This window comes from Postia placenta, assembly GCF_002117355.1.
Source record: "Postia placenta MAD-698-R-SB12 unplaced genomic scaffold POSPLAscaffold_3, whole genome shotgun sequence".
Taxonomy (NCBI): domain Eukaryota; kingdom Fungi; phylum Basidiomycota; class Agaricomycetes; order Polyporales; family Adustoporiaceae; genus Rhodonia; species Rhodonia placenta.
Window position 1 is genome coordinate 2,245,103 of NW_020169834.1, and position 20,866 is coordinate 2,265,968.

The 20,866-nt window shown below is 53.5% G+C and overlaps 6 protein-coding genes across 6 annotated transcripts; 4 read left to right on the forward strand and 2 right to left on the reverse strand.

Annotated features, from left to right (window-relative positions):
• Positions 1–180: 180 nt before the first annotated feature.
• On the forward strand, positions 181–2,875 carry POSPLADRAFT_1134019 (hypothetical protein; the record flags this gene model as incomplete). Its single annotated transcript, XM_024484425.1, has 16 exons — positions 181–205; positions 326–406; positions 459–477; positions 525–579; positions 632–790; positions 850–1,049; positions 1,104–1,165; positions 1,219–1,362; positions 1,427–1,569; positions 1,624–1,795; positions 1,859–1,984; positions 2,048–2,234; positions 2,293–2,332; positions 2,386–2,485; positions 2,556–2,675; positions 2,751–2,875. The coding sequence occupies 16 exons, from the start codon at positions 181–183 to the stop codon at positions 2,873–2,875; spliced, it is 1,758 nt and encodes a 585-aa protein (XP_024342144.1).
• Positions 2,876–3,218: 343 nt separating this feature from the next.
• POSPLADRAFT_1069371 (hypothetical protein) lies at positions 3,219–4,087 on the reverse strand (the record flags this gene model as incomplete). Its single annotated transcript, XM_024482343.1, has 6 exons — positions 3,952–4,087; positions 3,828–3,886; positions 3,655–3,778; positions 3,507–3,587; positions 3,398–3,415; positions 3,219–3,320 (listed from the first exon to the last, which is right to left on the reverse strand). The coding sequence occupies exons 1-6, from the start codon at positions 4,075–4,077 to the stop codon at positions 3,219–3,221; spliced, it is 510 nt and encodes a 169-aa protein (XP_024342145.1). The 5' UTR covers positions 4,078–4,087.
• Positions 4,088–4,265: 178 nt separating this feature from the next.
• POSPLADRAFT_1167584 (hypothetical protein) lies at positions 4,266–5,557 on the forward strand. Its single transcript, XM_024487971.1, has 2 exons — positions 4,266–4,300; positions 4,354–5,557. Exon 2 carries the CDS (start codon positions 4,361–4,363, stop codon positions 5,174–5,176), a length of 816 nt encoding a protein of 271 aa, XP_024342146.1. The 5' UTR covers positions 4,266–4,300; positions 4,354–4,360; the 3' UTR covers positions 5,177–5,557.
• Positions 5,310–7,403, reverse strand: POSPLADRAFT_1135081 (hypothetical protein; the record flags this gene model as incomplete). Its single annotated transcript, XM_024484541.1, has 9 exons — positions 5,310–5,509; positions 5,564–5,702; positions 5,756–5,884; positions 5,939–6,684; positions 6,738–6,859; positions 6,909–6,997; positions 7,046–7,174; positions 7,228–7,306; positions 7,360–7,403. The coding sequence occupies 9 exons, from the start codon at positions 7,401–7,403 to the stop codon at positions 5,310–5,312; spliced, it is 1,677 nt and encodes a 558-aa protein (XP_024342147.1).
• A 1,705-nt stretch (positions 7,404–9,108) lies between these two features.
• On the forward strand, positions 9,109–19,037 carry POSPLADRAFT_1134727 (hypothetical protein; the record flags this gene model as incomplete). The annotated part of the gene is made up of 32 exons (XM_024484511.1): positions 9,109–9,218; positions 9,274–9,312; positions 9,367–9,558; positions 9,623–9,867; positions 10,273–10,341; positions 10,405–10,724; positions 10,797–11,030; positions 11,086–11,259; positions 11,317–11,385; positions 11,448–11,675; positions 11,725–11,929; positions 12,636–12,851; positions 12,894–13,045; positions 13,103–13,348; positions 13,378–13,575; positions 13,750–13,980; positions 14,030–14,243; positions 14,286–14,329; positions 14,973–15,248; positions 15,592–15,765; positions 16,049–16,153; positions 16,201–16,651; positions 17,036–17,275; positions 17,354–17,386; positions 17,545–17,705; positions 17,766–17,896; positions 17,958–18,211; positions 18,266–18,363; positions 18,436–18,549; positions 18,606–18,663; positions 18,728–18,943; positions 18,988–19,037. The coding sequence occupies 32 exons, from the start codon at positions 9,109–9,111 to the stop codon at positions 19,035–19,037; spliced, it is 5,547 nt and encodes a 1,848-aa protein (XP_024342148.1).
• Positions 19,028–20,619, forward strand: POSPLADRAFT_1135752 (hypothetical protein; the record flags this gene model as incomplete). Its single annotated transcript, XM_024484606.1, has 7 exons — positions 19,028–19,286; positions 19,343–19,566; positions 19,634–19,923; positions 19,995–20,085; positions 20,144–20,223; positions 20,280–20,382; positions 20,440–20,619. Coding segments are annotated over 7 exons (1,227 nt in total), but the record flags the coding sequence as incomplete, so codon positions are not given.
• Positions 20,620–20,866: the final 247 nt, after the last annotated feature.

Below are 20,866 nucleotides of genomic sequence, written 5' to 3' on the forward strand. Positions count from 1 at the left end.
ATATCAAAATGGAAGACTTCCCTTGTGACATGATACGGTATGGGCGGGCGCAATAATTCTGTCTCTATTAAAACTGAAAGAGATGCAGTAATTTCTCGATAATTGCCCACATCGGTACGCATTCGCCAGGCGCACACAGTCGTACTGATTTTGCTGACAACATAACCTGAAAATAAGACCATGGTAAATCCACTCTGGCGGACAGGTGCGTCATCTCCCTAAAGGACTTTACAGTCGATGACATTTCACACGACGAAGGCTACTTGAGGTTTGGCCGCACTTAGTGTCAGAGCTAGCAATTTGTAACGCCTGCTCTAGCTCACAGGTACAATTGAAAAGAAGCAGAAGGGTGCAAATCAGCAGGTTCTCGACAAGCTGAAGGTGGAGCGAGAACGAGGCATCACAGGTCTGCTGCCTCACCGTTGAAAGCAGCACGATGTACTAATCTGAGGAGCCAGTGAAGGCCCAGACCGCTAGGTAAATATACATTGACGCTGCCATCTACCATACTGACTCTCCCTCAGCATGACGCTAAAAAATGCCGGGCACCAATACCTGCTTAACCTGATTGACACTCCCGTGTGTACCTCGGTCACATAGGCCAAGATTCTCCACTAATGCCGACGACTAGGGACATGTCGACTTTGCGTGGGAGGTATCTCGCTCTCTAGCCGCCTGTCAGGGTGCTTTGCTGCTCGTAGACGCAACACAAGGCATCCAGGCGCAGTCCATATCTGTTTTTCATGTCGCACGAGACCGGGGTCTCAAAATTATCCCTGTTCTCAATAAGGTAATGAGCTATATGCTTTGGATAAAAGTCATTGTCCCTCCTGACCAAGCACTGAATAGATTGACCTTCCTGCAGCACAGCCGGAGATCATTGCTGCCCAGATGGAGTCAACCTTTGGCATAGATCCTGCTGAATGTATCCCCATATCTGCTAAGACAGGAAAGGGTGTGGAAGCTGTACTGCAAGCGATCATAGACCGAATACCGCCGCCCACAGGAGAATTTTCTGCCCCACTGAAGGCCTTCCTATTTGATTCCTCGTATGTTCTATGTCTGTGGCCGTTCAACTCAATTGAACCGCTGACATTTTTCAGATATGACCGCTATCGTGGCGTCATCTCGTTGGTTAACATACAGAGCGGCATATTGCGCAAAGGTAAGCCCGAGCTAGCCTTACTTGGGACTCAGCGCCAAACCTTGCGTTTCCAGGGGATAAAATCGCGTCTTGCCATACGCGTAAAAAGTACGAAGTTGTAGATTTGGGTATTATGCATCCGGAGGAAATCCCGACAGCGAGTTTGCGCCCAGGCCAGGTTGGTTACGTCGCTTGCAACATGAAGGAATCCTCTGAAGGTCTGTTGGGCGGCCCGCTCCCGCAGGCGCGTGGTACACATGCTGACCACCCGAGTTGAAACAGCACACATCGGGGACACCTTGCACCGTGTGGGAGAGCCCGTGGAGCCGATGCCTGGGTTCAAGCCCGCGAAGGCCATGGTGTACGCGGGCATATACCCGATAGACAGCAACGACTTCCCGAAGCTGGAGGAATCAATCAAGAGGGTGCGCTTGTTGATGGTTCGCTCCTTCCGGACGGCGGCTGACAGGTCCCTACAGCTAACGCTTACAGACCGTAGTGTGGAGGTAACTCGGGAATCGTCGACGGCGCTCGGCCAAGGCTGCCGGCTGGGATTCCTCGGCACGCTACATATGGATGTTTTCCGTCAGCGGCTCGAGGACGAGTATGATGCAAATATCATCATCACGGCGCCCACCGTCCCATACAAAGGTATTATACGTTTCGTCGGTCGTTGCTAACGCATGGATGCTGATTTCCTGTCGGCGTTTGCAGTTGTCTACTGGGACCGAACCGTAACAGTCAGTAACCCGACTGATTTTCCGGACGTTACCGATGTCGCCGCCAGAGTAAGGGAGATCCAGGAACCCATCGTCAAAGCGTCCATCATCTCCCCGCAAGGTGCGTTCTCCTCTCTGCACGTTCAAATTGCGTTTGACCGTTGATGAGCCGCGCCGTCCACAGAATATCTCGGGGACATGATGGACCTCTGCTACCAGCACCGCGCGGAGAACCTCGACGTGAAATACCTGGATGTGTCCGGGATGGCATCGTCGCGCGCGATACTGACGTGTACGATCCCGCTTACAGAGATTGTGTCGGACTTCTTTGACAGGCTCAAGAGCCGTAGCTCGGGATTTGCCAGCTTTGAGTGAGACCCGAACGTGAGACCGGCGCGAGTGCCGCGCTGATGATTTCTTTGATTGTAGCTACGAGGATGCGGGGTACCAGCGGAGTAATATGGTCAAGGTTTGCCACGCTAGTGAGGTGTTTCCGACTGATGAGGCTGACCGTGGGCGCAGATGGTGTTCCTGTTGAACAACAAGCCCGTTGATGCCCTAGCCCTGATCGTACACCGCACCGTGGAACAAGAAGTTGGGAGAGCGTGGGTGAAAAAATTGCGTGCGTGCGGTTCCGCTCTCCCGAATCCAGATTGCATGTGAATGGCGGGGCTGAGCATTCATGTATTCAGACAAGGTGATACCGCGGCAATTGTTCGAGGTGCCTATCCAGGCGGCCGTCGGGAGACGGATTGTTGCGCGCGAGACGCTGTCGGCGCTCCGCGCTGACGTGACGGCAGGGCTTTACGGGGGTGCGTATGCTCCTGCCGCCGTCGATTTTTTTACTGATTTAACGGCCCCCGTGTGGTGTGCACTTGTGTGGCCAGGACATTACGAGCGGAAGTTAAAGCACCTCGTGAACCAGAAGGAGGGCAAGAAGCGGATGAAGCGGATCGGAAGCGTGGAACTACCGCAGGAGGCGTTCTTTGATATACTCAGGACTAAAACCTAGAAGCTAGAACGGTAATCAGCCGCTACTTCTTTAGGGAAGGTACATCTAGACACTACATATGATGGATGCTGTTGATATAACATATTCGCACAATAGCAATACTCATGCTTCAGACGATGTCATTACTGCCGTAATGTCACTATGCCTATATGAAAGGTTGGCCTCTTAGGGAGATGGACACCCTAAACAGTCGTAGTCGAAGTAAAATAGGAAATATACGGACAAGGCGTGGGTAGCAGAATGCGGCAGGTATCAAGTTTGCGCGATCACTGCTCAAATATAATATAGAATCGCTCCCTTAAGATAAATGACTCGCGGATATCAAGACGGGGTTTTCGACATATCACGCAATGGAGAGCACTATCTCTTGATTGGCCAAGCGCCGAATCCTTCCGTCAATCTTATGCATACGCATAGGGGCAGGGAGAGCGGTAGCTCTTGGGAGCTTCAGCGATCAAAATAGTCATTAATCCGGGAACAACTTCATATTTTTACCATCTATTTGCCTCGCTCTGGACTTACAATGGAAGCCTTGTGCGGCTTCAAAAATCACGCTTAGCCACAAAATGAATGGCGTGAGTAGTTTGGCACCGGCTGAAGGCCGTCATACACGTCCCAGGAATTTACGGACATCGTGCTCGTGCAGCGCGCCGACAAAGCGGCTGACGGGCTTGCCACCTTTGAATGCAACGACGGTCGGTAGGGCAGCCACCTACACCCCAAATGGTATATTAGTTCATGGACAAGAAGGCGGGCTGACATGATGTTCAGGGACATACCTCATACTCCATGGCAAGGTCTGAGTGCTCGTCTGTGTCCACGGTGACAAGGTCAGTATTGGTCGAGGGGTCCGCTGCAATCTTCTCTAGGATGGGCGAGAGCATTTTACACGGCTGGCACCAGCTGCGAGGAATGTAGCTGTCTGCGCTGCGACGATGTACCTGAGACTCACGTGGCGTAAAAGTCCACGAGGACGACCTTGTCCTTGTTCGCGACAGCTTTTTGGAACGTCTGTAACATGCATGTGAGATTCCGAGCCTGCGTAGCCGCGGTCAGGGACGAGATCTATGGCTTACCGCAGAGTCTGCGTTCAGGAACTGTTCATGGCGGCGAATTGACGAGTGGAAGGAGCGGACTGCGATGGCCTGAGGGCGTAAGGCAGCTCTGAGAGCACCAAGCGTAAGCCTAGTAGCAGGTGCCATTTGTTTGTTGAACGTAGATCAGGCTGTGACAATACTAGAGACCGTGTGCCGGCGGAGGACGCGTTGCATGTGACATCATCGCGTCGATTTCACAATCTCAACGACAGATCGATCGCAGCCGGTCGTGCATATATAAACCCTCTGCCCCCTCTCTTCCCCACAGCTGCATCTTGATCCCTGCCGCCATTCTCCCAAGTCACTCCCGAATCCTTACCCGAACCCTCGTATGTGGTCGTCTTGTCGTATTTGTTGCTCACAAGAGTCACACAGCGCAAGAGTCAGCATGGCCAGCAAGGAAGCAAAATACATCAACGGCTACCATCCGTCAGTCCTGCGCTCGCACAACTGGCGCACTGTCGAGAACTCCGCCGCGTACCTTATCCCGTACCTCCGTCCAGACATGCATATCCTTGACGTCGGCTGCGGTCCCGGTACTATCACCGCCGACTTCGCCCGCCTCGCTCCGCAGGGTCAAGTCGTTGGCCTGGAGCACTCGGCCGAGGTGCTCGACAAGGCTCGTGAGAATGCTGCTGAGCGTGGCCTCACCAACATCAAGTTTTCCGTCGGCGACATCCACAAGCTTGACTTTCCGGACAATGCGTTCGACCTCGTGCACGCACATCAGGTCCTCCAGCATGTTGGGGACCCCGTCAAGGCGCTCAGCGAGATGCGTCGTGTGACCAAACCCGGCGGGTTCGTCGCCGTGCGCGAGGGCGACTTCGCAAACCAGGTGTATTATCCTGAGGACTCATGTTTGGAGGAGTTGCTGAATCTGCACGCCACTATTGCGCGCTCGCTAGGCGGCGAGCCGAATGCAGGACGCCGCATCGTCTCGTGGGCCATGAAGGCTGGCTTCCCCCGCGAGAACATCAAGGCGACGGCAAGTGCGTGGTGCTACAGCTCGCCCAAAGAACGCGCCTGGTGGGGCGACATGTGGGCTGAACGGACAGTCAAGTCGGGACTAGCTACAAGCGCGCTCGAGATGGGCTTAGCTACTCAAGAGAGGCTCGAACAGATCGCGGACGCCCTCCGCAAGTGGGCCGCCAACGAAGATGGCTGGTATGCGCTGATGCACGGCGAGATCTTGTGCACCGTTTGAACCGTTAGACATAAACCGCAGGTGATCATAACTTCTAGTGTGCGGTAGTTGCTGACTTTTGGGCCACTAGTTGTCACAGCCGTCAAAGCATTTATAAGAATCTCAAGAGTGGAGTTTGGTTCCGTACAGTAGGTTATGATTCGAATGCGTGCATTGTGGATCCGATCTGCGTCGTCGTTACATCGGGCATTGCGCCTGCTGTCAGGGGGGCCATGGGCGGACATTCATGCTGTGATCGCCGTTTATGCAGTTCAACACTGCGGATTGTGTGGGCGCAACCCTGCACGATCTTGGCCCCCTTTGACTCCTTAGGTCCTTGGTGGCTATATTCCGCTATGTGTATTATCTGAAACCAATGTCAGACTTGTGGATTGGACGTCCACTTACAGCTCAACGGGAAGTATGTGTTGTTATCGATGAGGAAAGACTTCAGGCAGTACGCGTGTACATACATAAGGTACATCGTACTACCCTGCTCTATCTCACGATGGACTATCGTCGGGTATTGTCTGCTGTCCCTGTCGACCTACGCAGACAAGCGAAGGAAATCTTACATGTCGCATGCGTGGAATGACAGACATAAAGGGAGATGCTCATCGAGAGCCTAGGGTTTGAATATCCTGCACCGTGATCCACCGTGATCGAATTAATGGCATGAAATGCGGCAAGCCACGCCAGGGCCTTGAAGCGTTCCCATTCAAAGTTTATCTGCTCATCGAACGTCAGTGTCCATGCAACAGGGACAGTCCACTGAACACTTACCACCGCACGTAGGGGAATGAGCCGAGACTGCTTCTTGTTTCGATGCACAAGGTGGACGTCCAGAGCGTCCAGCTCTCTGCGCGTGACCGAGGCGGGATCACGGCCGCTGAGGGCGATGACATTGCGCAAGTGCTCCTCGAATGGAGCGTCCGGTACGCAGAGCGCGCTGCTGTTCCAGGGCTCCCTCATTACACCGATCTCCCAGGTAGAGATCTCATAGACCATGTCCTCCTTAGGAAAAGGGTGGCTACACCGAGATTTGTCCCGGGGTCGAGGTTGGGGTCGGAGTTGGCGCAGGCAGGGGTGCGCGAGGACCTCCGGATAGGGCAGCAGACACTGGCATTCGGTACAGGTGAAGTGCGTGACGGCCAGCTCGAGGACGTCAGTGCCTTTGGAGCTCCGGGCTGAGGGCTGCAGCAGCCTCGTCAGCTTCCTCCTTGTCTGCGCTTCCCAGCGCGCGATCAAAGTGGGGAGTAGTACGCGTAGCGCGTTTTCACAGTGCGGCCCAAGTTCGGCCTCGTTGGACGACTCAATGACTTCCCTGATCTCTGGCATAAATATGAAGTCGCAGAAGTGCGGCTTGTACTCTGTTTCGGCCGTTCTGAGGGGATTCGCGTAGTAGCTGGAGATGAGGCCGTTTAGCGCCGCCAGTCGTACGCGCAGGACCCTCCTGCGGTCGTCGCGGAGGCGGGTATCTTGAATGTCCTGGAGGAGTTCGACAAGCTTGTCACTGATATTATCCCAAACTGTCAAGAATGCGGTGAGTGTTGTCGGCGCGTAAGATGGTAAGAATACATACTACAATCAGTCATTTTGAACCGGTTTCGCAATGCGTTGTGCTGACGAAGGGGTGCGTAATCCGTTTGCGCCAGGCGGTTGAGTTCGTCCTTCCAACCCATTAAGCGCAGTCTTTCAACAGCCCTGGTGGCGCGTCAGGAGGATTGTGCGCCACATATCGAATGGAACGTACGATTGCAATGTTTTCTCTCGCATTCGCTTCAATTCATTTTTTCTGGCTTTGGCTCTAGCACTGGCCCACTCCTTCCACAAAGGGGCGAACTAGGGATGATATTAGCAGACGCCCAACTAGCAAGCACGATCTCGCACTCGGTTGATTTCTTCAACTTTGGCTTTCTGTGTCTCGATGAATCGGAGCCGTGCATCCGGATCCCCTTCGAGTCGATTCCACCGCTGTGCGAGATCTGTTGCGTGCGATTCTAGGTGAATGCGGTCTCCCTGAATGATTGCGAATGAGCGAAGTAATGGCATAAACACACGCGCTAACGTACGTGCAAGAGCAATTCTATATCGCATGCATCCAAGAGAGATTTAGGAATGAAATTGGAGATATATTTTGAAAACGTGTACCTGAAATTGTCTACGTGAATGTGCATCGCGATCTATGAGCAAAGAAGACTTACCCGGGGCAGTTGTATATACAATAGCGAGCCTGAAGATTCCACATTGTATCCTTTACGGGTTTTAGGCATTTCTACGGAATAGAGTCTCGGTGATCACGCCTTCTGCCTATATGTGGAGAAACCCACGTAACAATAGCTTGTGAACATGAGAGTGGCGTACGCCGGTTCGCTCATTTGAGTTGGACAGTCAGGAAGCCCTGGAATATTTCTCCGAGAATTCCTCCAGAGAAATGCGGAGGACCGGCTCATCATAAATTGTCTGAGAGATTTAGTCGTTCTCGCGAGATGCAACAAGTCCAGGGGCTCGAGATAAATGAAGATCTAGAAGTTTGAGCTATGAATGACAGTAACAGCACTGCATTACACAAGTCAGATACCTCTTGCACGATATCCAAGGGCATATTTAGCATTTCCGCCAAAACGCCACGCTGACACCGAAGCACCTGCTTGCGTACTATTGGAGTCTTCGAATCTGATGTACCGTTAGAGGCTTCTCTCATCTTTATTCTTGGAGGCATCGTGGATTATGGAAGGTTGCGCTATCAAAAGGACTAGACGGCAGGACGTAGTCGTGGTGGGGAGAGAACAAGAGATGAGCACCACAACCGCGACGGTATCTATTATGCACGTGACCGCGTGGATTATACTTTGTCGGATATTTCCCAGTCTTGACAATCTTGTCACGCAGGATCATTCCAATGGCGTGGAATTGGCCAATCACATTGGGGCATTGGGTAATATGACAATGCGTTATAAGGTCACGACCTTTCCATCATTGTGGTACATAATATTGAGCACGATTACTCAACGCCCAGCATGGTACCGTAAAATCAATGACCTCAGACTTTGACTAGGAACACCGGACGAAGACGTGATACCCCGAGCTTCCCATATGAGAATTCGAGAGCTCCGCGCTTAGACGTTGAGGCATTGCAACGAACGCGGTAGATGTACTTCCTAACACGGTATGTATTCCTTGACCCCTATTCTAGACCCTATTATGGGGACAATTCAGCCATTTGGTAACATTCCGCCCATTATTGCTGTGAAACTGCGAGACTTTGCTGCCAACCAGTGTCACCACATGGCAGAAGTCGGCCTCTGGGAAATCTGCCCACAACACTAGACGACGTCAACTTCTCATCTCAGTCTTTTGGCGGGGTTTCCCGGACCTATCATCGGCGAGCACCACGACCATCTATCTGCCTGTCGCTGACTGGACAATGTCTCCTCTGTCTACCTTATGCACAGGTTAGTCCGCATGCGAACCGCATCTGCCAACCATTTTGGACAAGACAGTCAATTGTGCCTGTAGAGATGCCAAGGACTCATGGAATACAGGCATGGTGGGCGTGTTGGCAACGCGATGCAATCGCTGTTGTGCGACCCCCTGTGTGATCTTCCTGCGAACATTCCATTTTCAGGGCGACGCTCCGGTTGTCGCCAAGCCAACGCAATGCCTTCTTTTGACGTTATAAGAGCGCGCCATTTCTGTGATCGCTCTCATTCCACCTCTACCTCTTTTCCCCGCATCCAGTCGGTCAGGTTGCCAGCAGCCCCGAGCAGGGTGAGTTCCCTTCTGCTACCCGAACCTCCTGTTTGTAGTGTTGAAGGATTGTTACTCATGAACGATTTTTACAGTCTCGACTTTCGGTCATTGATCCCAGTCGACAGCTCTTGAAGTAGCACTTTCGCGTTCTCTCTCCTGCACTTTCTTTGTTGTTTCCCAAGACCAAATTCAACGTCAAGATGCGTTTCGCTACCCTGGTCGCTGCTCTTCTGCCCATCGGCTCCGTTCTCGCGACTATTCACACGATTAAGGTCGGCGAGAACGACACGCTGACGTACGACCCGCCCTCGTAAGTTCCAACTTCTCATAAGCTTCGTAGCTGGGAGCTAATATATGATATGCAGAGTGAACGCCACCGTTGGGGATCAGCTGGTGTTCCAGTTGTATGTAATTAGACTTAGTATGCTATAATCATCGACTAACTATGTTCACTGTAGCGTCGCGCTGAACCACACCATCACTCAATCGACCTTTGCCGCCCCGTGTTCCAACTTCACGTTCCCTAATGGCACTACTGGTGTTGACTCTGGCTTCCAGTTCGTCGCAAAGAATGCGACCGACTTTCCCACGTTCACTATGACTGTCATGAACACGAGTGCACCCCTTTGGTTCTACTGCCGTCAGACTGGGTGAGTCCCACCTCTATATCTTGCTCACACGGGCATGTACTCATGTCCCTTTGCGCCTTTCTAGTCATTGTGAGAAGGGCATGGTTTTCGCTGTTAACCCCACAGCCTCGAAGAGCTTCGAGGCTTTCCAGGCTGCCGCGATGAAGACGACTACGAACACGACTTCGAGCGGGACGTCGGGCTCATCGGGCTCGTCGGGCTCGGGTACAGCCACCGACTCTGCTTCGACGTCTACGTCGACATCGACCAAAGCCAATGGCGCTGCCGCGCTGGAGGTTCGCAATGTCGTGACGTTGTTGGGCGCGGCTGGTATGGTCGCCGGGCTGCTTCTATGAGCGGGCCTTAGTGGCTTTTGATCGATTATTGGACTCGGTTGGACCGAACTCTGCTACTTTCTTTTGCTCGTCATTTGCGCTGTCGCGCCTGGCTTCATTTGTATTGCTGCTTCTCTGCCGACTTTCACAATGGATCCTGAGGGTTAAGAACAGGTGAACTCGCGTCGTGCGTTAGAGGTGATTGCGAGCAGACAAAGAAAGCATGTAGGTGTTCGATTTGGCTAACCACGAGTCGGCTAACCGGTGCGAGATGACACGTGTAAGATCGCGGTGTTCTATAACAGCCTTCCACTCTGAGAAGTGAACGATGCGTGGGGAAATGTCAAACAGACTCGGACTATAGACTTGGATGGTATATGACTTATCGATGGGTGAACAGTGAACGATCTCTCATCTCGCCGTCTCGTTTGTGGGCATACAGCGACCAGAGAGACCCATACTTCACTACGTGAGTTGCGTACCAGTCTACGGCTTAGACGGCTCTCAAAAGCGAATTTTATCCTCCATATAGCTGTCGAACGCGTAGGCTCAGATGGACGCACAGGCTCAGATGGACGTACAGGCTCGGATGGACAAGGTAGTACCAATCTAACGAAACTGTCTGACGCATCGACTGATAGTTACGAACCGCAGGTTCTCCTGCAAGCGTATACAACTTCGCAGGCGGTAGCGAACTTGCTGGGGTCTGGGATAGCTCATCCCGCGAACCCTTCGCCAGAAGAGCTCGGTAACGGGCTCAGGGCGATGCTTGCTTCCCAAGACGCCGTTCGCGAGATAACCGAACATCTGGAGGGCGTGGACGCGAGATGGATGATCGATGTCCTGGACTGCGTATGCCGTTCGCGCCGAGCGCTCTACGTTTCCGTGTATGCCGCTAATCAGGGTTTTGCCGTCTACCCATAGGCTGAGCCCATCTTGGGCAGCGAAGCGGGTTTCAGGGCACGCATATTCCATATCCTAAGAAAGCTCTGTGGACGGACCGGACGCCTTCCAACGTCGTGTTATATATCAAGAAGTAAAATAGAAGAGACAGATGGAAAGCCGAAGGGACGCGGGGCCTACGGCATCGTGTTTCAAGGTAGCTACGACGGAAAAGTGGTTGCGATGAAGCTTCTAATGAAGTGTGACATTGTGAACGTAAGGATTAAACATCTCGCTCACCATGTGCTAGTTTTCTGATGACTGCGTGTAGCATATGTGGTTCAAGGAAGCAGTTGTGTGGCGTTTTATAAAGCATACCAACATTGTGCCGTTTCTAGGAGTGGAAGAGGATGGCGATTCGCTGTCCTTGATCAGTGAATGGATGCCCGGTGAAGACACACGGAAATATATCAAGACTCACCCGGACTCGAATCGTCTGTCTTTAGTAAGCACATCTCAGCAAATAAAGGAAGGGACATAGAATGACGCTCCACATCTCCAGATCATGGATGCTGCCCAAGGTTTGCTTTATTTGCACGAGACTGGAATTGTGCACGGTGACTTGAAGAGTGTACGTACGGTCGTGCTTATTTGTGGTTCTGATCTTGAACATTGCGAACACCGTCGTCACAGACCAACATCTTGGTGGACATCGATGGCAGGGCGCGACTAGCGGACTTTGGCCTAGCACGCGTTGTATACAATAATGAAAGTTTCAACCATGAAAGCAATGCGATCCCCAAGCAAGGCGCCCTCGTCTGGTCTGCTCCAGAACTCCTGGCTCCTGGACGCTTCGGATTGGAAGATCAAGATCCTAGCCAAGAGAGCGATGTCTATGCGTTCGCAATGGTCATTTGGGAGGTACAATGTCGATCTTCCATTGTACAACCGAAATTCAACTGTCTTGCAGATCTTCACTGGCGTATATCCGTACAGTGGAGATGTTATGGCTGCATATTCGATTTTGAATGGCATACGTCCTCCGCGGCCCGCAGATGCGACGGAACTTGGGCTTTCGGACAGCATATGGCACCTGATGGAACGATGCTGGGATCAAGACAGGCACAATAGGCCCACAATGGAGATAGTCGTGGAGGAGTTGCGGCGTGCTATCGGTGAGTAAACTACATTATCGCAACCAGTGGAGTCACCACAATCTTACCCAACTTATCCAGAGTAATATTCGCCGCGGCACCTCAGATACCCCACCACCAATCCACATTCTTCCAACGCGTGATCTAGGCAAGACGAATGAATTTGAAGTCCAGAGTATACAGGGCTCCCGGCGTGCCAGCTGCTGTTTCTGGTGGTCTTACTGTAGCCGCGCCAGACTGCAGGTGTTTGGAGGGCATCGAACGATTGTCATGCATTTACTTCAAATCGGACTTCCATGAGCCGACCGTAGTTCCACTAACGTTGAGTCGCACCGATTGTCGCTGCTTTGTATCTTGCTTTTTCGCTCTCGTCATGCTCTGTATTGCTCCTTGTGCTTTGATCCCTGCTTACTCGTTCTCATCTTGCTATGTCGCTCAATTGCTCATTTCAACTATATACGAATACACTGTGTTGACTACATCCCGCGTACGATCGCATTTGGTTTGTGAGATGCCGTTGTATCATGTGTGAAGTTTGCCGCTTGTTCCGACAATAAAGCATAGGTCTCCTTGTATACTTGAAAGCTAGCTCGTAGTGACAGTATACCCAGCATCGGATAAATTAGATACCGCTGCTGTTAGAAGCGTGTCGCTCCGTCTAATCAGAGCCCTCAAATTGAAACAGGCTATCCATAGCGTGTGCGATCAGCCAACTAGGAGTGTACAGCTCGACCAGAAGGCGATAGTTGGGCGTGTAAAAGTACGCAGCCCATGCCGCTCGATCGGAGCGCACACATCTCCCTATCGTCGACAATCTTGACGGCGCTGGTGAGCTCAATCACGACCGATGAGCACAGAAATCGATTTGAGCAAGGTAAATTCACATGGGGACCGTTAACGGTCAGCATGACATGTTTAAATCAGCAGAAGCAGCTCCTACATCGTGAGTTTGCAGAACTAGCTGCAAAATCGCCGGCGGTTGCAGCGAATGTGCCTGGGATAGCCGATCCCACGAAGGTCTCTCCAGAAGAAATAATGACCGGGATCAGGAAGATGCTTGCAACCGAAGGCACTGTCAGATCCCTGTATAGTCTCCGGGGAAGCGACGCCATTTCTATAGCCAACCTCTTAGATTGCGTGCGTTTTCGAAGCTCAGCATCTGGTTTTGCCGTGACCTCATGCGATTGAACGTAGGCTATGTCTTTGCTCGATGTTGACATAGAATTAGATGACAAGCTACGGAAGACGGCATTCCACGTACTCAGGAGGCTCTGTGCAGAAAGTGAATGCCTTCCCGCCTCGTTTTATATCCCATCCAGCCAGATGCAAAGGGTCGGCGAGGAACCCGTGGGTCATGGGAGTTTTGGGATCGTGTACCGTGGGCTTTATGGAAGCCAGGATGTCGCCATAAAGCTCTTGCAAAAATCCACAGTTGCGAAGGTAACGAGGCTCAATCACTGTGACTTCAGACAGATGGATACCCATTCATTTGCAAGGGATTATACAAGGAAGCCGTCGTCTGGAAATATCTATCGCATCCGAACATCGTTCCATTTTTGGGAGTAGAAGATAGGGGGCTCTACCTGGGTTTGATTAGTGAATGGATGCCCAGGGGACATCTACATAATCACATCCAGGCGCATCCGGACGCGGAACGTCTTCCTCTGGTGAGTGACGCCTTATAAGCGAAGCACTTAGCTGAAACCCTCTTCAGATCATGGACGTGGCATATGGCTTGCAATATTTACACAGCTTTGGAATTGTGCATGGCGATTTGAAGGGTGTACGTATGGTCTCGGACTTTTCTGTGATCGATTGACATCATCTCTGTCGCATCACAGATCAATGTCCTAGTCGACGTTGAAGGGCACGCACGCCTTGCAGATTTCGGCATTTCGCGCATTGTATATGCTACTGATTCCGTCAACGCTATGACTGCTGTAACCCCAGGGCAAGGTACCGTCTACTGGATGGCTCCCGAGGTTCTTGACCCTGAACAGTATGGAATCAATGAGAAAGAAGATCCTATGCCAGAGAGCGATATATATTCACTGGCAATGTTAATGTGGGAGGTGGGTGTCTTGTTCTTTTTTGCCTGCCCATCATCCGATGGTCTCGCAGATCTTCACTGGCCACCGGCCGTTTGCGGATGCTCGGACCAGTGCTGCAGTCACCTTCAGGATACTTAGCGGAAAGCGTCCCCCACGGACACCAGCCGCGACAGCACGCGGGATTTCTGACAGTTTATGGGAGTTGATGAAACAATGCTGGGATGAAGATCGACATAAAAGGCCTAATATGACGACGGTCATCAAGGAGCTGCAGCGCGCGCTCGGTGAGTGCTATGCCCATCCTTACGTGGACAATGTGATCATAGTAACATCATCTTCATGCGCTTCTAGCGCAACACGCTCCATGAACGTGCGTCAAAGAAAACACTTCGTATATGCGGCATGCGCGGAAATGTAAAAAAAATGTTTTCGAATCCTGGAACGGCTCAAGTGGCGGGGGGTCCTGACAATGCAAATACCATACAGCTATTGTGCGATCCTGTGCGCTGAACTTGCATGAGCGGTTCAGACTTTTTCCTTCGCGTTGTTGAATTGGTCTTACGTTGACTTCTGTTTCCTTTCATCATGCTCTGCTCGCTCTGAACTACGTGCTACCTCAACCACTGTTTGTTGTAAAGTACTCACAATGTTTTGTCTACGTTCATTAGACTTCTCCCGATACCTGGATCATCATAACAATTCGAATAAACCGCTGTGATCGGAGCTGCGCATGTCACACACACGTGAATATGACACCCCGCGACGATGTCTTCCTTCATTGTCACATGTTCAATCCCCTCGATCCTCCACTCTGTCTGATTTTGATCAATTGTTTGACCGGCAAACCTGCTGTTTCACTGGGTCACAACTGATCAAAGTAATACAGTTCTCAGAGGACATGCGCGAGTGCTCATGAGGCTTGACTGTGACTAGCTCGACATGGAGACAACAAATCGACCTTCCGTCGTCCAATGTTTGGGACAGACTGAACCTACAGAAGAGCTGGTTGACAGGATGTATTGGGACTCGCTGGAGGTACTTTGGACTACTTAATCCTCTCGCTTGAAACTGAGCATCATCATGAGATTCTGCGCGCAAAGCTAAACAACCGATCTTTCATTACACCGACATTGTTAGCGAGATTACCCAGTATCAAGGATACCGACAAATTCTCTCTGGAAAAGGTCATGCAAGCAATGAGATTGTTCCTGACATCGGAAGTCGATGTACAATCGATACCCAATTTAAATGGCGATGACGCACAGTGTATGGCTGACCTCTTGGATGGCGTGCGTATCTCGACTTCTACATTTGTCACTTTGACATGGTGTTGTCACGCAGGTCATGTATTTCTTTGATGTATCGGACAGACAGATACATGAAAGAGCATTTCATTCCCTCAGAAAACTTTCAGCACGGAGTGCATGCTTGCCGGCATCATTCTATATACTATCAAGCAAGCTTAGCCGAATCGGCGACAACATAGAGGGAAACGGCGGATATGGAATTGTGTATAAAGGGAAATATGAAGAGCACGATGTCGCTCTGAAGCAACTCATACGCAAGTCTGATAACACAAATGTATAGTCTTCCATGTTTTGTTGGCATCGCTAACTGTCGGATGACTGCTAGGTTTTCTACAAAGAGGCTGTTGTCTGCCGGTATCTCAGGCATCCTAACATTGTTCCATTTCTGGGTGTGGAAAACAGACCAGATCCTCGACTTCGCCTAGTCAGCGCATGGATGCCTGGTGGTTGTGTGCGAGAATATATCAAAGGAAATCCGAACTCAAATCGTCAATCCTTGGTATGTATGTCTCTTCTTGCACGAGCACAGTTACCATATAGAGCTTTTCGAGATAATGAACGTAGCTCTCGGGCTCGAATATTTGCACTGCTATCGGGTGGTACACGGTGATTTAAAGGGCGTAAGTCCATCTCGAGTTCATTATAAGAGACCGACTGAGTGATTGAAGGACAACATTCTCATTGATTCCAACGGGAGAGCGAGACTCGCAGACTTCGGCCTTGCCTGCGTAATGTACAGTGAGGATACATTGAACACCAGGACTACAACACCGGCGGGGCAGGCCGAAAGATGGGCGGCGCCCGAGGTTTTGGAGCCAGATAAATTTGGAGTGCCCGGTGTCATCTTCGAGAGCGATATACATTCGTTTGGGATGGTAATGCTGGAGGTACAAGACCTCTTTCTCAACTATCTGGAGATCTAATGGATTTATAGATCTTCTCCGGGGAAATTCCCTATTTCGACATTTTACGCCCTACCAATGTTAGGGCCAAGATCGTTAATGGTGATCGTCCCTCGCGGCCTAACGCCACAGATATTGGGCTTTCTGATGAAGTGTGGAAGCTCATCGAACGCTGCTGGGATCAGCACTGGGGAAACAGGCCCTCTATGCTTTCAGTCGTCGAGGTCCTCCAGCATGCATTCAAGGTGGTGCTTGCCGTGAGCATACCTGCCGCTCAACACCCAGCCATTATCGGCAAGCATGGGATACGCGTCAAAGCATTACAGGAACGCACTGGCACACAGGTGTTATTCCCTACCTACCGTCTTTACAATACTGTTGGTACCCCCGAGAACCTTACCCATATGATGAACCCTCCCGACATTGTGAAGGTTGTCGGGAAACGCGCAGCGTGCAAGGTGGCGATCGACCAGTTGCGCTACAGTAGTGACATGGCACGATGAATCTCAACTAGACGAGCATCATTACGGTACTTCGATCCTCTCATTCAAGCTGCAATCTCGTTACGCGGTCACATTCGCCTCACGATACACGCTGTATATATGCATGTCGATTGGAACACTCCCATGAGTCTGCTAAACAATTTGGGGCGTTGCGACTACGCGAAAGATTCTTGGGAGATGACAGTGGCAGTCAGAGATTTCGCCTTGAAAAGTGGGCAATCACTTTGAGCGCATTGTATCACAGGCACATGTCCTGTGACACTACGCGACATTGTCACGTACACGACCGTAAAGGAATGCGAGCAAGTATTACCATCCGCACAAACAAGGCTCAGGCTTCTCTCTTACGACTAGTCGCGAACAGGCCCTTTGTTTCTTGGCTCGATGAGTTCATTGACGTTCGGGCAACCGAGCAACCTCTTGGGCGGGCCCGCGGCAGCGCCCTTTCCCCTGTCGCAGGAGTCGGACATAAATCTCCAAGCCGCTTTTGATCTCACAAGTCTACTGCTTGGGACAGACTCAGACGAGACTCATTCCCCCGACGACCTCAATGAAGAGAGTGAGTGGCGTGGTGACGAATTCGGGGAAGCAGCAGCACTCGAGGGTACGTCATTGCTCTGCGCGTGGATGTCTGTGTCTGAACGGGACGGATGTACTATAGACAGCACCTTTGTGCCTACAGGTCTTCTCAATGTAAGCAACGGCAACACTGCAGGTAAGGGCGCGGCTATTTGTTCCTCGAATCTGCTCGACTCTACGAGGCCACAGAACATCCTGAAGCAAGTCCTCCGGCAGCGTCCAGTGTACCTGAGTCTCAGGGTAGCTCCTTCATCGCGGTCTAATTCGACAGATGGCTCATTCGCAGCGATATAGATCCAGAATTCCCGGATGTCTCGGAGCTGCTGAGACCATACGCATCTGATGCCGTCTCGTCCGAGTCCTCTTCAACATATCTCCCCCCACTGCGCACATCGACATTCGATGGCAAGCCGGTCGTCCTCAGGCGGAAACCTCGCCGTGAAGCGCGTCAGAAGGTCTGTCGCCACACTGGTCCGAAGGGTGCCTTGATCTATACTGAACGACGTCGGTCACAGCCTACTGAAGGAACCACCTGCGCTGCGGCGAGCTCGAGCGGCGGGAGCCAGTACTCGAAACTGCTGGATGTACCGATGCACCGTCTGCTCGACCAACTATCTACCGACACAGCAAGACAGCTGTCGCGCGCGTGCGTTCGCGGCCCACCACATGATATGTTCTCCCTCACTGACGAGCGAGGGCTTTGACAGGGATGCCGAACACGCCACTCCCGGGCCGTCGCGACCTGTGCCGAGCGGCGATGCGAGCCTATGGGTGGACCGCTACCGCCCGCGCCGCTTCACGGATCTCCTGGGCGACGACCGCGTGCACCGGGAGGTCATGGCGTGGGTGAAGGAGTGGGACTACTGTGTCTTCGGCCGGCGGCAGGGGCGCGGCCAGAAGCGGCGGCGCGAGGAGGACACGGAGAACCTCGACGAATGGCGGCGGCCAAGGGAAAAGGCGAGTATGAGGCTGCATCGGGGCGCGATAGCTTGCTGATGCGCCGACGACGTTGCAGATCCTGCTTTTGTCCGGGCCACCGGGGATGGGGAAGACGACCCTGGCACATGTGGTAGCCCAGCATGCAGGATACAGTGTCTTCGAGATCAACGCGAGGTATGTCTCTGAGCACGATGTTTGGGAGCTTATGTGCTCACGAGCATCTCCAGCGATGCGCGCTCTGCACAGGTAATTGACGAGAGGCTCCGCCCTGCATTGGAAACAGGCTCCGCTATTGGCAGTGCAAGGCCTATATTGGCAGTCATCGACGAGATAGACGGTGCCACAGGTGGCACAGACAGCGTGAGTCGGCTTTCCTCTTTTTCAGAAGCAACAACAGTAATAATGGACATCGACAGTCTGCCGGGTTTATCCAGAAGCTCATACAACTAACATACGACAGACCAAAGAAAAAAGGTCCGCCGTCCCCCGCCGCCATGGCCGTTGCCGACTGACGTCTAGAGCCCACCTCTTCGCACAGGTCGTAAAGCGGACCCGAAGGCGTCGCGCCCGCTGCTCCGCCCGATCATCTGCATCTGCAACGACCTCTACGCGGGCTCGCTCGCAAAGCTCCGCGCGCACGCGCGCATCGTGCGCTTCTCGCGCCCGAACGACGTCCTCCTCGTGCGGCGGCTGCGCGACATCTGCGAGCGCGAGAGCCTCCGCGCGGACTCGCGCGCGCTGACCGCGCTCGTCGGTGCCGCGCAGGGCGACCTCCGCGGGTGCCTCAACATGCTGCAGGTGCGGGCCCCCTCTTGTTCTCTCGCCGTGTGCGACCTGTGCCAAGCTAATGGTATCGCGGGGCGTGCAGCTGATCAAAGCGCGGGGGAAGGAGGTGACGGAGCCCGTCGTGCGCGCGGCGACGGCGGGGATGAAGGAGGCGGACACGTCGCAGACGGCGGTGCTGAACGACCTGTTCGCGCCGCTGTCGCGCAAGCGCGTGAAGGACCTCGGGCTGACGGAGGACGAGGAGGGGCGGTACGCCGCGCGTCTGAGCCGCGAGATCGAGGCGAGCGGGGCGATGGACAAGGTCGCGCAGGGTGCGTCGGGGGTGCGCTCGCGCGCGTGTATTCTGCTGACGGGAGCGTGCTGCCAGGATGCTTCGAGCACTACGCGAGCTGCCACCGGCACGACGCGAACTTTGGGCGGTACCTCAAGGCGCACGAGTGGCTCGGGGCGTACGACGTGCTCGCGGGGGAGATGCGCGCGGAGCGCGAGTACGCGCTGCTGGCGTACCTGCCGCACCTGCTCGCGGCGTTCTTCCCGCTGTTCCAGGAGCGCGGCGGGGGGCGCGTCGAGCGCGCCAAGGCGGACTACGAGGTGCGCGTCACGTTGGTACTCCCCTGGGGAGAGGCCAGGCGGGCCGGGCTGACGCGGATGCACGCAGAACTACCTGGTGACGAGGGCGAACGAGGAGATCTACGCGGCGCTCGCGCGGGGGCTGCGGGGGGCGGGGGGCGGGTACCGGCACCTGGCGGGGGACGCGGTGCTGCGGCTGGAGGTGGCGCCGCTGCTGATGCGCATCGTGTCGCCGCCGCTGAAGCCGGTGAACCGGCAGATCATCCGGCCGGGGGAGCGCGCGGTGCTGGGGCGGGTGGTGGATATTATGGTCGCGCTGGAGCTGCGGTTCGTGCAGGAGAAGATGGAGGACGGGCAGTTGACGTACCGGCTCGATCCGTGCGTGTCTTTTCTTTTGTGTTTTGTGTTTTCGGTGCGCTGACGGTGTGTGTGCGTGCGCGCGCGTGCAGGCCGATCGACGTGTTTGTGACGTACGACGGGAAGCGTGCGGTGGACATTGCGGTGTCGAAGTATGCTGTGAGGCAGCTGGTGGCGACTGAGGTGGGTCGTTGCGCGATGGGTGCTGTGTGCGGAGAGAGCGACTGACAGATTCGCGCAGATCGACGCACGGCTGGTGTCTGTGCAGACGGAGACGGGGGACAAGGGCCGGCCGGGGAAGGAGGGCTTTTTCCGCCAAGGGTAAGTGGCAGACTGTGTGTTTGCGTGCTCGAGCTCGCGTTGATGTGTGGACGCAGGGCTAGTTCGCGCGGTGCGAAGGCCGCTGCAAAGCATCCGGGCGAAGATGGCGAGCCGCAGGCGAAGCGGGCGCGGGGGGACGGGGGTGTGCCCGCGGTGAAGGTGCGAGCGTGCTTATTCTCTCGGTTTGTGTGGGCGAAGCTGAATGCGCAATAACAGGTCGCGGTGGACTTTTTCGGGCGACCGATTGTACCGAAGGCAGACGCGGACAAGACTAGCCAGGAGAAGGTCAAGGAGGCGGAGGCGAAGAAGACGGCGGCGTACCGGGTGGCGTACCGGTTCAACGAGGGCAACTCTGCGGCTGTGCGGAAGCCGGTAAAGGTGGCTGCGTTTCTGTGAGCGGGATGCACGGCTGTAAGACTATGTACGAGTCGTGTAGAGACATCGTGACTTGTACTATTAGGTGTATCTGTATACACAATCTGTAGCGTAGTGCGACGATAATAGAGGATGTCTGGAGCACTGTTCTTTCTGTGCACGTCTGTCTTGGAAAGCGCTCCTCAGAACGTTGTGTAAGCGCCGGGGTGCGCTTAGGCGGAGTCGGCCGTGGGACGGGCGTGTTCCTGGCGGTGGTGGTGACGTCAGG

Coding starts and splice junctions, on each gene's coding strand:
- POSPLADRAFT_1167584 (XM_024487971.1), top strand. CDS start 4,361: ATGGCCAGCAAGGAAGCAAAATACATCAACGGCTACCATCCGTCAGTC.